The following is a 17028-nucleotide window of genomic DNA, read 5'->3' as shown; positions in this document are numbered from 1 at the left end:
CATTGAAGATATGTTTCAATAAAATTATGTGTTCGAAATTGTTCCAACGAGTGTGTGGTTGGTGTGAACACTGATCCTGTACCGATCCCGAATTGTAAGGTTGGTGATTTTAACAACTGAATAAAATACAAACAACCTACATATAAGCAGACCTTTAGTGCTCAAATCCAAATAAATATGCACATGCACATACAGTAGAAGTTCAAGAGAATATTTGTCACATACATGTACATACATGCAGTGAAATGTCATGACACCCGGTGATTACGCACAATAAGCTCTATAAGCTCAAAAAATACTAAAATGTGCGTAATCGACACAAGTACCAACATAACGAAAACATAAAAGTCAGGTTGACAAACTAAGTAAATGCTGAGGAAGAATAGGGTTTCTACAAAAAGGTTAGACAAATGTAATTTATTAAGAAGCCTTATAGCTATTCAATAACATGACATAACATTACAGCATTACATTTTTTTTTTATCTTAATTGAAAAACATACACTCACTCACTCAGTCACTCACTCACACACACACATACATATACATATATATATATATATATGAGAGATGTTCAGAATATAATTTGTCAGTTTTTTCCCTTTCTATTATTAATTCTTGCACCCTTAGATCCCTCTTGTTATTCTCTCTCATTCAGGTCCCAGGAAGGGATTTGCCCTCATCAGGCTCAGCTTTGCTCTTTGGTTCTGAAAAAGTTACACTGATAAGCATTCTTTCCATTTTAAAAATAAAAATAAAAATAAAAGGAATGAGTTTGGAGACATGAGATGAGTCAGTGAGCCAGGTACACGGTGGGATTTCAACTAATTCTGCCTTAAAGGGATACGCCACTTTTTTGGGGGGATATTCCTCACACCACGGGTGGATGGATGAGTGGCTATTCAAAACAGTTGAGGATGTAGCTGCGTTTAAAACAACTAAGACCTATAGCTCAGCTTTTGGGATGCTGGAAGGTGTATTTCCCTGTTTCCTGTTACGGCATTCAACCCGTCAATATCTGGACTGGACACAAGGGCTTGAAATTGGGATGGACCCTTTCGCCAGAATCTGGCAAGACAAAAAGCAAATTTCCCAAAAGCTGGGCTATCCCTTCTTAAGTTTTGGTCATTCATTACTTCAAAGCAGTCATCGTGTTCAAGACTTATTTTCCTCTCTCAAATCATCATTCCAAAATGGACTGTGTCCAGCACGAATACCTGCCATTCTTGTTTGTAATTGTCAGTAACGTGGTCAACATGGTCTTTGAGGAGGAGAGACCAAGTCCAAGACCGAAGTGCTTTGAGTCAGAGTCGAGCCCAAGACTTTGAGGTGGCGAGTCCAACCCACCAATAGGGTCAAAACTTAGTAAAACTAAGTTTCAGTGAAGTTGAACACAACTGCAATTTGTTTTCTTTTTGATAATTTTCTCTCTTTTTGAGATACAGAAAAAAAAATCAATTATATATATATATATATATATATATATATATATATATATATATATATATATATATATATATATATATATATATATATATATATATATTGCGCTATTCATCAACCTAATTTTATGACTGATAGTAATTTAAAATCAAATCATTTTGGCATTGTGTATATTGGAATTGCACCCTGCTGTTAACCAGTTTCCCTTTACAGACATAAAACCTACCGCTAGCCTGTGACATTTCTGTCTGAACGTATGGTTATCGTACCTTTACTGATACTCTATCATTCTTATATTGTTTATTTTGTGTATTTGTACCCTATTTGCAATCTTTCCCTACTTTGTACTGCAAATGCTGCACAATAAGTACCCTCGGGATGGATAAAGCAATATCTTATCTTAATATCGAGACTCTGAGGCACAGCCCCAGACGGAGTCAGGCCTGGGTCAATACGTGGCCCAGCAGGATACGAGACACGAGAGTCCAGACGCAGCCAACGCAGTTGCGGGATGTCGTCAGTCGTCGCTCGTGTTTTCCAGGTGCATCTGGAGCGCGGCTTCCACAGTGTCCGCGTGCCTCAGACCGGGAAGATCTGCCGATACGAGCACCTCCAAAACAGAGGGCTACGGGAGGGAGGGGAGAGGAAAGGGGGGTGGGGGTCGCGTCAAATCGAAGAAGAAAATGCCTCGGGGGGCCCTGTTGACGCGCCACAAACTCAGAGAGGTTGAACATTTCACCTGCAGCCTGGAGAAAAACAGCTTTGCTCCTTGTAGTTTGAATTGTCTCAGGAGATCGGTCAGCTCATTGATCACCGTGTAGTCTATGGTGCTGACATGGTGGCAGTCCAGGACCACCGACCGTGGAGGAGACGCTGGGGAGGGGGGTAGACGTTCATTGAAAAAAAAGGAAATCTAAATTTTGCTCCAACGATTCGGGGACAGCAGAGTCGGGCAACATCATATGCGTGATGGACTGTGGGGCCGGGAAACAGCCACCAACGCCCTTAATGTCCTACAACTGCGAGTGGTTTCCAGATTGGAAAAATAGAATCGAATTTAAACTAATGAACAATATTGGATTTCCTGCTGACAATAAAAAAAAAGGAGTCATAGACTACATCAGTCAGACTCTTGTATTCTTGTGTTGTTGACCCACATACAGTACATGCAGAATACACACTTTTTTTTCTCCGAGACCCCATTTCTAACCGCATTTGCACAGAACGTTTGAAAACAGACATACGATTTATTTTCCTTTTTCTGCTAATGAGAGCGAGAGGATCTGCGCACGCTAGTGAGTTTAACCCTCTGAGGTCAGCCCCTGGCTATAATAAGTGTCCTCAAAAAAGTGTGTATGGCAAAGAAAGCCTCACCCTGTAAAGCACGGGTGTGGAGGACCTGGCTGAGGTGTTCTGTGGCTGGGAAACTTAGTCCACTGCCAAGCTCCATCAGCAACACATCCGTACCTGACACCTGTCGATTACAGGCATACATCTTTAACAGAAAGGCACACATGAGATATATAAATATAGATACACATCGATCAGCCACAACCTTAAAAGTGAATAACATTTCTCATCTCGTTCAAATGGCACCTGTCAAGGGGTGGGATATATTAGGCAGCAAGTGAACAGTCGGTTCTTGAAGTTGATGTGCTGGAAACAGGAAAAATGGGCAAGCGTAAGGATCTGCGCGACTTTGACAAGGGCCAAATTGTGATGTCTAGACGACTGGGTCAGAGCCTCTCCAGAACGGAGCGCGATCTCTGGGGGCCCCACCTCCAAACTTACAGGACTTAAAGGATCAGCTGCTAACGTCTTGGTGCCAGATACCACAGGACACCTTCAGAGGTCCTGTGGAGTCCATGCCTCCTCGGGTCAGAGCTGTTTTGGCGGCACAAGGGGGAGCTACACAACACTAGAGGTTATTAGTGGCGGTTTTAATGTTGTGGCTGATGGGCGTATAGATATACAGTAAATTTATACACCTACAGTATATACTGTTGAACATTACCTTTAATGTTGGTCTGGCTACATTGTAAAGCAGCATAACTCCAGACACAGCTATCCCTCCTAGGATGCCATACTGCACCTCCCAGAAACTCAACAGGAACGTCACACTGAAAGGCACAAGGTCCAGCTCTATGGAGCCAATATACTCATCAGACTTGTGCAAAACAAGGATTAGAAACGCACGTGTTCATTCTTAAGGGCGGTTTCAAAGTTCAAGGCACTTACTGCGTACCCTCCAGAGCTTCGCCACTACGCTGTAATCCACCATGGGAGCCACAGCACAGATAATGATGGCCGCCAGGGAGGCTTTGGGAATGTAGTAGAATGCAGGCATTAGGAAAGCCAAAGACAGCAACACTATCACACCTGCAGGAAGAGAGAGAGAGAGAGAGAGAGAGAGAAAAAACGAGAGACTGCTAAGACTTTTAATTAAAACATTACATATTAAAACCCAGAGAGGAAAATAATATGAGAATTATTTAAACCCTACCACATCCTAACACCTGCACGCAAAAAAAAATTATAAATGGGTGTATCTGATAATGGGACTGTTTTGGAAATAGAAAGCAGTACTATATCAGCTGCCAACAGGTGAGAGGAAGTACAGAGAAACTTCTCCAAATCAAGTCGGTATCACAAAGATGTTTTTATGGCAACTACAGAGTCATTGGATCCCCACAGAGCAAAGCGACTGGTAGTAGTGGTTATTTAAGGTGTGGGGACTTACTGGTGACGATGCCTCCAGCCGGAGTACACACTCCTGTTTGGGAGTTCACTGCTGTTCTGCAGAAAAGTTAAGATAAGTTAAGATAAGATCAACGCCAAATACAGAAAAAATGAATAAAAATCTCTGCACTCCAAATAATAGTGTTAATATCTGACAACAATAACCCTCTGTTTTTCTTTCTTCACACACACACACACACACACACACACACACACACACACACACACACACACACACACACACACACACACACACACACACACACACACACACACACACACACACCTTCCAAAGCTGCCAGTGACAGGGTAGGCTGAGACAAATGAGCCCATGATGTTGGTGAGACCGATGGCTAACAGCTCCTGGTTGGCATCGACCCTGTAGTCGTTTTGACTGGCTGGGTAGTGACAGGGAGTCCAAATCTAGTCAAACATCTGAGAAAATCGTTTTAACTTACTGATAAAAATGAACACACATCCAATGATGGTTTTCAAAAAAAAAAAATTGTAATTTTATTTTTTATTTTTTATTTTTATTTTTTTTATTTTTTTAAATTTTAAATAAATAAATAAATAAAATAAACCACAACCATTTTTGGATGAGTTAAAATGATCAGGAAACTAATAAGAGAAACTTACCAAAAGCTTTAGCAATGGCAATGCTCTCAAGTAGGCCCATGAAAGGAATTACGGCAAGCCCTCCTCCAAAACCCTGGTTATAGAGACAAAGAGCATGTTATATAACGATGACACGCTTGTTTTAACACGGAAGCATTTTAAACTCATCACTATCAGCTCAGAGAGACGTGTTTTGAACGTGTTGAATTTCCATCCCAACATCGCAGGTCAACATGTGTGCACTTCAGTCTGTGATTGGAGTTTCGGAAACCTCGACAATCTCCCCAAAGGAGACGACGGTGCCGTTGCCCGTGGTGTCTGAGGTGGGCGGGGGCTGGAACGGCGGGAGCCCCTTGGAGGTTTTCCCGGTGATGGTGAAGACGTGGAAACCGTAGGCGTCCCAGGAAAAGGCCACGAAGGACGCAGCCACCACCACCAGGGCATTACGCGCTGAACATGTCAGAGGACAAGGAAAATAAAACAAAAACGTCCACAAAAGTTATACTGTTAATAATTCACCATCGTGCATCTACTTACCCGTTGCGAGGCCCAACACAAATCTCCGGGCCACTCGAGCATGTGCGGGACGGTCGTGGGAGTCGGGGCCCGCGGTTTTCTTCATCAGCATCAACATGACGAGAACAGCCAGGCACAGCAGGCCCAGGACGACATCACCCACCCTGGCCTCCGGGATTTTGCGGAACGTGCAGTAAACCTCCTGGAAGAACTCGTGAGGAACGTCTTTCAACCCCAGGATGTTCTACACATACAAACAACACAGTTAGCATCAGCATGACGTGTGTGTGTGTGTGTGTGTGTGTGTGTGTGTGTGTGTGTGTGTGTGTGTGTGTGTGTGTGTGTGTGTGTGTGTGTGTGTTTGGGTCTAACCTTAACTTGGCCGAATCCTATGGTCACTGCAGCAGCGCAAGTGAAGCCCTTTATTACAGGAAAGGAGATGAAGTCTAACAGGAACCCTGTCAAAAAGTCAAACAGACAAATAAAGTGGAAAATCTCCGGATTGACTTTGATGTAGATCTCAGACCACTACGTCAGTAAATACTGGATGACACATCAACTTTCAAAAACTGTATTTGATTAAGCATGAGATCAATCATTGACATCAGAACATCGATGGCTCCATCACATTAGCAAACTCAGTGTGTCATCAAATACAGTACAAACTCGTCCAACCCGTTGTTTATTTTGGTTTGTCAGCGTTTCAAATCTTAAGCCCCACCCGAATTCCACTTCTCTCTCAATTTCCCTGTTCTCTCTTACCTAATCTGAGTAAAGCCAGAGCAGCTTGAATGGCTCCACAGAGCAGGCTGAGAAGGACCGCCCGCCTGGGCTGGCCCCCCACCACGGAGTAACACAGTAGAGACATGATGGCGGTGGGACCCAGCGTCACGTCCTTGGAGGTGCCCAGGAGGGTGTAGATGAACCCCCCCATGAAGGCAGAGTACAGGCCGTACTGAGAAGGAAAATGGACATCAATTAAATCAGCAAAACAACAGGGTATAAAAACTGGATCCTAATAGGTCAAGCCATCATGTCGAGGAGTAAGGAGAGCGCGATGACTGAGAACTACTGTGTTGAATGACGAAGAGCTTACTAGGAAAAGAACAGTGTGTCAGTGCTAATAGGCTTTCACACATGACTTGAAAAATTAGAGAAAAATATATAGTTAATGGTAATGCCGGGTGGGCATGTCCTGGGACTTTAAATGAGAAAATCTTGGTTTCTTCTTATTCAGCAATGCCTTGTTCACTACATTCTTGCTATTCAACGTTCTAATTCTGCATCTAAAGAGTAACAGCATTGGATGTTGAGCGCAAACCAACTCAGACTCACTTGTACGGGAAGGCCGGCGACCTCAGCGTAAGCCAGAGCCTGCGGCACGGTGGTCAGCCCCACGGTGACGCCCGCGATCACATCCATCTGCAGCCACCTCAGCTTGTACCTGGGCAGCCAGGAGAGGACGGGCAGCCACGCGGTCAGCGTGCGGTACGAGCAGCGGCCCTCCGTCCGTCCCCGGGGCTCCAGACCTCCCAGCAGAGGCTCCTCCATCTCACTGCGGACAGGGGGAGATCCTCTGGAACTGGACGCGGACCACAGACACGGACAAAAAAGAAAGCCGAAGTGACGCCGAGACGCTGACCGGGTTTCACGTTCAAAGCTTACGGAAGCAGAAACATATCGGGGCTTGTTAAGCGGACACAGATTAAGCCTAATCATAGATTAAATCACACTTTTAATCTGGATTGAGTGAAATAGCCTTTCTCAGTTGTGGTTTAAAATAGTATCAGACTTGCTACTTGTCTTGATATAAAAAAAAATCCGATTTCCAGAAGGAAGATTAGAGCTTATCTAGGTCCAAATGAAGTCTTACATTAAACCTAGCCAGAGGCCGATTTCAGTGAATACTTTAATTTTTTTTTTTATTTAAAATTGAGTAACTACAAGTGGAATCGTCTTCCACATTTTTTCCCCTCGGGGCAGTAAGCTAAGGCGGAGAAACGCCGTTTGTGTGTATCCGTGTGTGTGTCTGTGTTTGCGATCCCTCCTTAGCAAATATGCAGAGTACGTCATGTCTTCTGATCCTTACCGTCATCTCATGCTGCCATGTCGTCCTTGTGAAGGATGTGGAACGGCAACAGGTTATAAAGCAGCTCACAGCGGACAACTAAGAAGAGAGAAAAGAAACGCCGGGTGTTTGGGACCCCAGTGAACCAAACATCAACAACAACAACAACAACAACAACAACAACAACAACAACAGCAACAACAACAACAACAACAACAACAACAGCAGCAGCACACACAATACTCTTTTAAGGATTTAAGGACATATCTCCCTCTGGTCAAAGGAGGTATTGGTGTCTGATCACATGGGATCTTTGGTTAAAGGTCAACCACTTGCATTGCACTATGCTGGTTCCATGCCCATGTTTATTGGAAGAATAAAGAAAAAGTGGAAGGAGATGGATCAAGAAGATACCTAAAATAGATAGATAAATAAATAGAAAAAAAAGACATAAAGCAAGAGAGGGGCATGGACTGATGAAAAATCGAATGAACATAAAACTACATTAGATGTTAAACAACAGAATAGAGTAGATCAGAATAGATAGAATAGAATAGAATAGTATAGAACATAACATAACATAACATAATACAGCAGAATAGAATAGAATTGAAGAGAATAGATCAGAATAGAATAGAATAGCACGGAACACTACAGAATAGAATAGAGCAGGCGAGAATAGAGTAGAATAGAAGAGAATATAAAGTGCAGGTCTACATACCAGAAAAGGAGCGCCTTGCTTCTTTAAACTACGCTTCTTGTCCGCTGAGATTCTTTCTTCAAACCTCAGATCGCTTCCCTGTTCGGAAACACTTCCATCGCCGTAACCGCAAGACCCGCGACCGACGCGCTCATGTGACCCGTGTCATGTGACCGGGGTGGGCGGGGCTTACCTTGTTGCCGGAAAAGGACCGGACGTGTTTACCGGTAGTTTGGTGCCGTCGCTAGAAAACAAAACAAACGTGGCTGCACGAAACCTAGAGGCGACTGCGGATGCAGTGGACCGCCAAGTAGACAAGTCGACGTTTGTTTTTGTTTTGTCTTTTTCAGTCGTAAGCGCAGGTTTAATTATGGTTGAGTTAAAAGGGTTTATCGTCGCTTTTATTCTGACAACACGCTGCGCGGTGGAGGCGAAGGGAGGAAACGTCCTGCTGATCATCGGTAGGTTGTCGGGAGCGCCGTGTGCTCAGCCGTCGCGTCGCTGCTCATTCACTGTTGGACTTATTCACCACCAGCCGACGACGCGGGCTTTGAGACGGAGGTGTACAACAACTCTGTGGTGCGGACGCCGCACCTCCGCTCCCTCGCCCGACGCAGTCTGCTGTTCCAGAACGCCTTCACCTCGGTCAGTAGCTGCTCCCCGAGCCGCGCCTCCATCCTCACCGGGCTCCCGCAGGTGACACACACACACACACACACACACACACACACACACGCACGCACGCTATTTCCATTGTCTTTTGGAAGAACTGAATTTCTATTTATTTCGTTTTATTGTATTTTTTTTTTTGTGGTCGTACAGCACCAGAACGGCATGTATGGGCTCCACCAGGGAGTCCACCACTTTAACTCGTTTGATGCGGTGCAGAGCCTTCCTATGCTCCTCAGCCAAGTCAACATCTACACTGGTAAACACACCAGGCAATCTATCTCAAAAGACAACCTTTCAGACAAGTTTTAACAGTAGTTATGTTTTTTGATAGTTATGTTTTTTTGTTTTTTTTTAAATCTCTCTTTCCCTCTTGTGTTTAAGGTATAATCGGTAAAAAGCACGTTGGCCCTGGATCTGTCTATCCTTTCGATTTTGCATACACCGAAGAAAACAACTCTGTCCTCCAGGTGGGCCGAAATATAACCAGGATCAAACTCCTGGTTCGGAAGTTTTTCCAGACCCATAAAGAGGAAGCAGCGAGGCAAGGGAACAAAGGGAAAGATAGGAATGAAAGAGTGGCAGAAAACGGAGAGCAGGAAGAGAGGCCTTTTTTCCTCTATGTTGCCTTCCATGACACCCATCGATGTGGACACTCCCAGCCCCAGTATGGAGCCTTTTGTGAGAAATTTGGAAATGGGGAGATGGGAATGGGGAGAATTCCAGACTGGACACCGGAGTACTACAGACCGGAAGAAGTAAAGGTTGGTGGGTGGGGGGGCAAAACAAAATCCAAATTATATTATTTTCTGTCAGTTATGATAAGAGAATGACCAAAAGTATGAAGGTGATGAACACAAAGTTTAGAGGCTGGTTTTGTCAAGACTTGGTGGTTAGAGGTTAAACCATGACATGTCTCTTACCGTGTTGTTTGAGCATTACATTTTTTATAAACTCAATTATATCCAATCCATATTCAGAATACATTCACACCGTGCCTTTCTGATATGTCCAAACGCCCTTCTCCGTGAAACACTCGGGTCTGATCCACCTCCATCTTGTGTCACGTGTCCCAACAGGTCCCTGCTTTTGTACCAGACACCCCGGCTACGAGGGCAGACATCGCTGCCCAGTACACCACTGTCAGTCGGCTGGACCAGGGTACCTAACACACACACACACACACACACACACACACACACACACACACACACACACACACACACACACACACACACACACACATACACACACACACACACACATTAGGACGGTTTTGGAAATAGAAAGCAATACTATATCAGCTGCCAACAGGTGAGAGGAAGTACTGAGAAACTTCTCCAAATCAAGTCGGTATCACAAAGATGTTTTTATGGCAACTACAAAGTCATTGGATCCCCACAGAGCAAAGCGACTGGTAGTAGTGGTTATTTTAGGTGTGGGGACTTACTGGTGACGATGCCTCCAGCTGGAGTACACACTCCTGTTTGGGACTTCACTGCTGTTCTGCAGATAAGATAAGATAAGTTAAGATAAGTTAAGATAAGATAAGATAAGATAAGATAAGATAACACATAAGGAATAATAATAAAACGAGAGAAACAAAAACGATAAAAAGAATAATAATCTGAATGCCAAATACAGAAAAAAATAATAAAAATCACCATACTCCAAATAATAATGTAAATATCTGACATCAACAACCCTCTGTTTCTTTCTTTCTACACATACACATACACATACACACACACACACACACACACACACACACACACACACACACACACACACACACATAGCACACAGCTTCATCGTATGGTTTCATTCTATCTATCTACAGTATCCCAAGTCTAACCGATTTTCGATCCTTCTGTCTTTTTCCTCCAGGTATCGGCCTGGTTCTCCGTGAGCTGAGGGAGGCTGGTTATGAAAACGACACGCTGGTCATCTACAGCTCAGATAACGGCGTCCCGTTCCCAAACGGCAGGACCAACCTCTACTGCTCCGGAACGGCGGAACCCATGTTGGTGTCGTCCCCCGAGCACAGGCAGCGCTGGGGGGACACCAGCCAGGCCTACGTCAGCCTCCTGGGTGAGCCAAGCGACTGAAAGGTCAAGGTTGTTAAAGATGTTAAAATGGTGTTTTCTTTTTGTTTTTGTTTTTTTTCGTTTCTTCATTACACTTGACTTATTTTCTCCTATTGGATTCATTTGAATAAGACTTTGACTTTGTTATTTTTTGATTGTCGTTGAGACTGGGATAATTGGCAAATTACCTATGCTTTTATAAACAGTGGAACTTGCCTTTAAAGATTTATTTTTTCTTTTTGATTTACTGGAAGCAATTTTTAATTTGAGCAAGAGGATACATGAGAAAGCAGAACCCTCTTATTTTTATGATGTTATTTCAAAAAGATTACACTAATCTTTGAAATGTTTACGCTGTCCAGTGCAATCATGTATTGCAACGAATGTATTCATATTTTGAAATCTCCATCAAACTGCAGGCTCAATGTCACTTTATGATTAAAAAGAAAAGAATCGGCATTGTAATCTATAATGTCATGGTCCAGCAGCTCCATTAATATGCCTTGATTTTCCTGTCTCGCGTCTGATTTAATTCTTACTCGAGACAAATCGCTTTGGTGCTCCCTTGGAAGAAGCGCCAGACTTTCAGGGAGTTCAGGGAGCTGTTTCAGTAGGTATTTCTGGGTTTACCTCCCCAAATAAACCAAACTGTGAGGGGATACACCGGGGTGAAATAAATAGAAGTGGACAGATGGAAAGGAAATGATTTGATATCGTTGATGCTGCTAAAGAGGCCACAAGGGGGCAACGTGACGCCGCTGCATGACGAGGGTGTTGCTGTCGCCAGGATTATTTCAGGGAATGGCATGTGAGGAAAGGCATGCTGGGAAGTGATAATGTAGACCTGTCTCTGCAGTTCTCCTTCTGTCTCATCCTCTAATTTTGTCTTTCTTTCTTTCTTTCTTTCTTTCTTTCTTTCTTTCATTCCGTGTGTCATTCATGCTCTCTGCAGACATCACCCCCACCATTCTGGACTGGTTCTCCATCCCCTACCCTTCGTATCAGATCCCTGCAGTCACATCAGCACCGGTTCGCCTCACTGGTCGCTCCGTGCTGCCTGCCCTGGTGACGGAGCCCGGCAGCTGGAACACAGTCTACGCCAGCCAGTCTCTGCATGAGGTCAGATAGATGGATAGATAGCTAGAGAGATAGAGAGAGAGGGACACTTTATTCATCAAGGGATGGAAATTGCAGTGTCTCAACAGCTCACATCAAAACTGGGCAGAAAATACTAAAGCAATACAATAAAATTGTGAAAAAAAAAAAAAAAAAATGGAAACGATTTGAAAATATACAATACAAGCTTGGAAATATTATTCACACGTTTTGCAACCCACCGATTGAATGTTTTAAATCTAAAGTCACATTTACGTTGTTTTGACAAAACTTCAAAACCTTTTCATAACTAAGATATGAGGGTAATTTTTTTTTTTTGTATGACCCTGTTTGATATGTCTTTCTTTGTATTATGCAAAGATACGATACGTTTAAAGCCAAAAGGAAAATATTTACATTGTTTTCTGTTATTTTTTTCAGGTTACCATGTACTACCCAATGCGTTCTGTTCACCAAGGCATGTACCACCTGCTGCACAACATGCACTACCGCATGCCTTTCCCCATCGACCAGGACTTCTATGTGTCACCCACGTTCCAGGACTTGCTGAACCGCACCCGCCTGGGCCAGCAGACCCACTGGTTCAAAACCCTGCAGCAGTATTACTACAGGGAGCGCTGGGAGCTCTACGACACCAGGTCTGTTGAGGCTCTCAAAACCTTTTTTTTGTGTTTTTTTTTTTACATACAGTATATGGAGCAGCATTAAACCTGCACAATGTAACTTTTCTTGAATGGAGAAATAGCACATCCTTTCCAATACAAATAGTAATGTTAGTTTCAACAAAAATAAGTTCCATAACCTGTCTTGAACTCTACAAACTGTGACAGATGCATCATAAATAAAATGTTTTATTTTTATTATGAAGGCATTTCATTTTTACATTTTTCTCCTAAAACTAGTTCTGTATTGTGTTTACTTCCCTTCAGTCCATTTCTCTGTTACAGAACAGCGTAAAAGGGAAAAAACCATTGTGCAATTAACACTCACCATCAAAGGCATTGTTCGACAAGGGTACATCGTGCAGGATTACATTTAAAAAAAAGAAATAACTTTAATATTCAAATTAATAAAAAGAAAATTAAAACCACATTTCTAATTAATTTCAAATTCTTCTTATGGTGTGATTTTGTGACTCATTTTAACGCCTAAGCATTCCCCAAAAAAAACCTGCAAAACAGGGCCGACCCAGAAGAAACACAGAACCTGGCATCAGACCCGTCGTACGGCGCCGTTCTGGAGGTGCTCCGCATGGAGCTTCGGAAGTGGCAGTGGGAGACGGGGGACCCCTGGTTCTGCGGACCGGACTACGTGTTTGAGGACAAGCTGGAGCCGCACTGCCGACCCCTGTACAACCAGCTGTGAGCGGAACCTTTTGGTTTCCCACCGAGGTCTAGCTGAGTGCTGCTGAAACACTACCTGCCGGCTCCCTCTTTCTCTCTGTGCATTAACATTGAACATGGCAGGCTGTCATAGACTCTCTTTTCCACAGGGCTCCATGGATTATTTTACCACATGGAATATTTTGCAAAAATGTTTTTTTGTTTACAATGTTGAGTTTTATGAATAACCAGATTTTCTTTTGTACTTCAAACGATTTTGTATCTCAAACCATAATATATTATGCTGTATAATTTAATTATTTGTGGCTTCTTGGGGTATATGTCTGTAGTCCAGACCACTGCATAACTGTTTTATCGGAAGACAATGTGATTATATACAACCCCTGTTCTTTTGCTGGCATTATAATACGATATAGACTTATACTTCTTTGACGGCCTTATTGTCTCCTGCTTTGATGTATTTAAGTCTGCATTTGTGTAAGGGAGCTATCAGTAACTACCCAGGGAATTTGGCTCGTTGCGGGTGGCTAGTCGGGTCGGTAAATCAATTTGCTCAGAGTGTTTCTATCATTTGAGGTCCTGTTTTCCCTACAGCAGCTCCATTCTTAGGAAATACACTAAAGATGATGGGAAGCAGGTATGATTTGGATCTGTCCTCTGCTCCTTTGGTCTGTGGACATTTTGAGAAGACAGAAAAAAAAATTCTTTCCATCCCCTTTGATCAGCACATCGTGTGACTATTATTCTAATGAGGCTTCTGGTGTCTGAATGATTGGTCCAGGTCGCAGAAAAGACCGTTGCCATTTTAAAGCCATTAAACAACTCTGTTGATTTACACAATCTTAATGTGGTAATCCAGAGCATTTTTTATGTCAAAAAGAATCCACATTTTTAATAAACACTTTCTTTAGCTGGCACTTCATAAGAAACGAGCCATTCAATGTATTTGCGTTATGTGTTATTCCGTTGCGGGTGGCGGGGTCCGCCTTTCCCGGCAAGAATGCGCCAATCGCGCACACGAGAAGTGTGAGATCTGTCGAGATGGACGAACGCTGACCAGAAAGAACAACACCCACAGATGAAAAGATATCCCCACCACCTGCAGGGACAGAGAAAAAATGGAAATAAATCAATCTATCAGAATTTACACAGATGATCCTTGTGGATTACCACTTTAAGGACACAGCTTCATGTTATATGTATAAACATATATATCACCAAGCGTTGTCAATGTCCCCAATGTCATGGAATCCAAAGATTTCTTCAACGTCACTTGTGACTTCACTGGAATAATTGATATTTGAATATTTTCCATCTCCTTGTCACATCTGTTTATTTGTTTGTGGTTTAGAGGCAACATGTCTGAAGTCGTGTGCAGACCCCAGTTTATTGATAAAGACTAAATCCCACCTTTCCTCTCCAACTCGTCGGGGGGGGGGGGGGGGGGGGGAGTGACGTGGTCAACACGTCAAAAAAAGAACGGATCAATTTGGGAAAATCTTTATTTTTTTTCTCCTCTTTCTCCCTCCCCTCGCGTTAAAGTGAATCAGCTAACCCCGTCCCGCCCATCCCCATCGATTAGCGATGGGTACTACGGCTCCTTGATTGGAACCGGATCTTATGGCTCCGTTCGATTCAGAGAGCCGCTCAAAAGAAAAGGCTCTTCGTTCTTTGTGTGCGTGTGTGTGTGTGCGTGCGTGAGAATAACACGTGAAAATTAATCATACTCTACCCAAGTATGTTTTGTTTTTTTAATTTCGTTAATATTTATTTATTTATTTATTAAGATCATATTTAAAAGTTTCACAATAAAAAAAAAAAAGGAATAAAACAAGTGCTATAGCGAGTCCTTGTTGTGCAGAACAGGTATAAAACAGTGATTTTCCCCACACATAATAGTTAAAGAACATATAAAATGGATCTCTTAAATGGAGACGGCAACTTAAACAAATAGCACGACACACCCGTCTGTAAAACTTGGCAGAAGAAAAGAACGGCTCATCAACGCAAAGAGTTGTTCAAAACAACCGGATCGTTCGTGAGCGACCTCACACTACCCGTCGAGCCGACGGGCGCGTCGCCGCGCCTGACTCTATATAAAGTCCGGCAAGTTTGAGAAAGATCCAACCGAGCGAAAAACAAACCCGAGGGCGGCCGCAGAGACACGAAACAAGGCGGGCAAGGACACACTCTATGCCAAAGGAAAGCCGAGCGCGAAGCTGCACCGTCTGAACCGGAGCGGAGCGATGGAGAGGTCCCTGAGCTTTGTGGTGGTGTGCGTCGGAATGTCCGTGCTGCTCCCCTGCCCTCCCGCCGAGGCCTGGTACAAGCAGTCCACCGGGCCCAGCTACTACTCGGTGGGCCGAGCCTCCGGGCTGTTGTCCGGCATCAGGAGGTCGCCGTACGTCCGGAGGTCCGAGTCGGCGGAAGCCCCGCTGGACGGCGGGGAGACGGCGGCCGGCGGCAACAGCGTGGCCCCGGACGGCGGGAAGCAGGTGTCCATCCTGAAGAGCATGGTGGGTGTGAGGGTGGAGGCGCGGGGCTCCTCCGTTTTGTAATACGTTCAATTTATTTTTTTTAACATTTATTTCCTGCTTCACTTTTGACTTTACTGCGAGGGAAAACTATTCCTCGGGCCAATTCAAATTGTTTAATTTTGCGCACGTTAAATAGAGCATGAATTGTTGTTCAGTCCTATTTCATCAGGGTCGGTGACCGAAAACAAAACAAAGTTACAATAAAATATCGAAATCGCGGTTGTTTGATTTTCAAAATAAAAGTCAAGGCGCTGTCCAATTCAGCACCACGACGGAGGGGCACGCTTCGTTTAAGTCGCCTTAAAACACATGATTCATTTCCACAAATATCATTACTATCATGACGTTTCCAAAAGGTGTGTGTTAACCTTTGAGCGCTACATGTGTTGTGTGTTTTCTATTTTTAATCTGCTTCTTTATATCCCTGCCATCTGTAACGCACTTCGGGGCAAACTTGTCTTTTTCATCGATAAACAAATGAAACTGATTGGATTTGCAATGGCACCAGGCTAGTGTTAATGCACATATGTTTTATCTGTCACCAACCATGAGCTTGCTCACGGTATTAACCCCATTGTGACTGTTTTGTCGTTGTTTATCTCAAAAGGCCATATGCGTGAAGGACATCTCCCCAAACCTGAAGAGCTGCGAGCTGCTCCGGGACGGCACCGGCACCTTCCAGTGCAAAGCGGACGTGTTCCTCACTCTGGACTCTCTGGACTGCTTGTCCGCATGATGCTCCCCCAAAAACAACAAGCCACCTGGGGCTGAACGGACGCGGGCCGATGCTGGGGAAACAGGATGGTTGATAACCGACCGTTGTAGACTATGAATGTTCTGTCCCGCTTAACAAATGTTCATTTTTGCTTTATTATTGAAAATCGAAAAACCCGAAGGGGTCCCGTGTGAGAGATGTTAGTTATTCACCGTTCCATCTCTGACCTCCTCTCCATATTTGCCTCAATGTATATCTTTGCTGTGTCCGCCTCCTCTGTACCCACATTGCCAACTGTATTAAATGTGCAGAATATTGGCTGCAGAGCAGAATTTCAGAAAGTACTTTAAGTTATTTTATCTATTAAAATGAACAAATGTTATTAAATATGTGTACCCTATATTTGTCTTTGGAAAATGGTTTATGCTTTGAGATGCTTTTAGTTTTAGGAGGTTTTTTGGAAAGAAAACAATTTAAA

General features: G+C 43.6%; 3 protein-coding genes across 4 annotated transcripts; 2 read left to right on the top strand and 1 right to left on the bottom strand.

Moving 5' to 3' along the window:
* Nucleotides 1–1556: 1556 nt before the first annotated feature.
* slc26a11 (solute carrier family 26 member 11) lies at nt 1557–8194 on the bottom strand. The gene is made up of 15 exons (XM_079999040.1): nt 8105–8194; nt 7405–7482; nt 6651–6897; nt 6078–6270; nt 5688–5773; nt 5337–5559; nt 5071–5249; nt 4821–4893; nt 4468–4579; nt 4183–4238; nt 3681–3821; nt 3457–3584; nt 2817–2916; nt 2182–2315; nt 1557–2067 (listed from the first exon to the last, which is right to left on the bottom strand). Exons 3-15 carry the CDS (start codon nt 6864–6866, stop codon nt 1960–1962), a joined length of 1749 nt encoding a protein of 582 aa, XP_079855166.1. The 5' UTR covers nt 6867–6897; nt 7405–7482; nt 8105–8194; the 3' UTR covers nt 1557–1959.
* A 125-nt stretch (nt 8195–8319) lies between these two features.
* Nucleotides 8320–13542, top strand: sgsh (N-sulfoglucosamine sulfohydrolase (sulfamidase)). 2 transcript variants are annotated; one of them, XM_079999021.1, is made up of 9 exons: nt 8320–8544; nt 8619–8779; nt 8906–9011; nt 9137–9222; nt 9832–9913; nt 10640–10843; nt 11792–11958; nt 12376–12593; nt 13137–13542. In XM_079999021.1, the coding sequence occupies exons 1-9, from the start codon at nt 8454–8456 to the stop codon at nt 13318–13320; spliced, it is 1299 nt and encodes a 432-aa protein (XP_079855147.1). In that variant the 5' UTR covers nt 8320–8453; the 3' UTR covers nt 13321–13542. The 2 variants fall into 2 exon arrangements, with proteins under 2 accessions (XP_079855147.1, XP_079855146.1); XM_079999020.1 differs by having other exon boundaries at nt 9137–9516.
* A 2002-nt stretch (nt 13543–15544) lies between these two features.
* Nucleotides 15545–16571, top strand: npb (neuropeptide B; the record flags this gene model as incomplete). The annotated part of the gene is made up of 2 exons (XM_079999038.1): nt 15545–15814; nt 16443–16571. 2 exons carry the CDS (start codon nt 15545–15547, stop codon nt 16569–16571), a joined length of 399 nt encoding a protein of 132 aa, XP_079855164.1.
* Nucleotides 16572–17028: the final 457 nt, after the last annotated feature.

This window comes from Zeus faber (assembly GCF_960531495.2).
Source record: "Zeus faber genome assembly, chromosome: 4".
NCBI lineage: Eukaryota > Metazoa > Chordata > Actinopteri > Zeiformes > Zeidae > Zeus > Zeus faber.
Note: the sequence above shows the minus strand (reverse complement) of the source record. Positions and strands in the feature narration are given on the sequence as shown.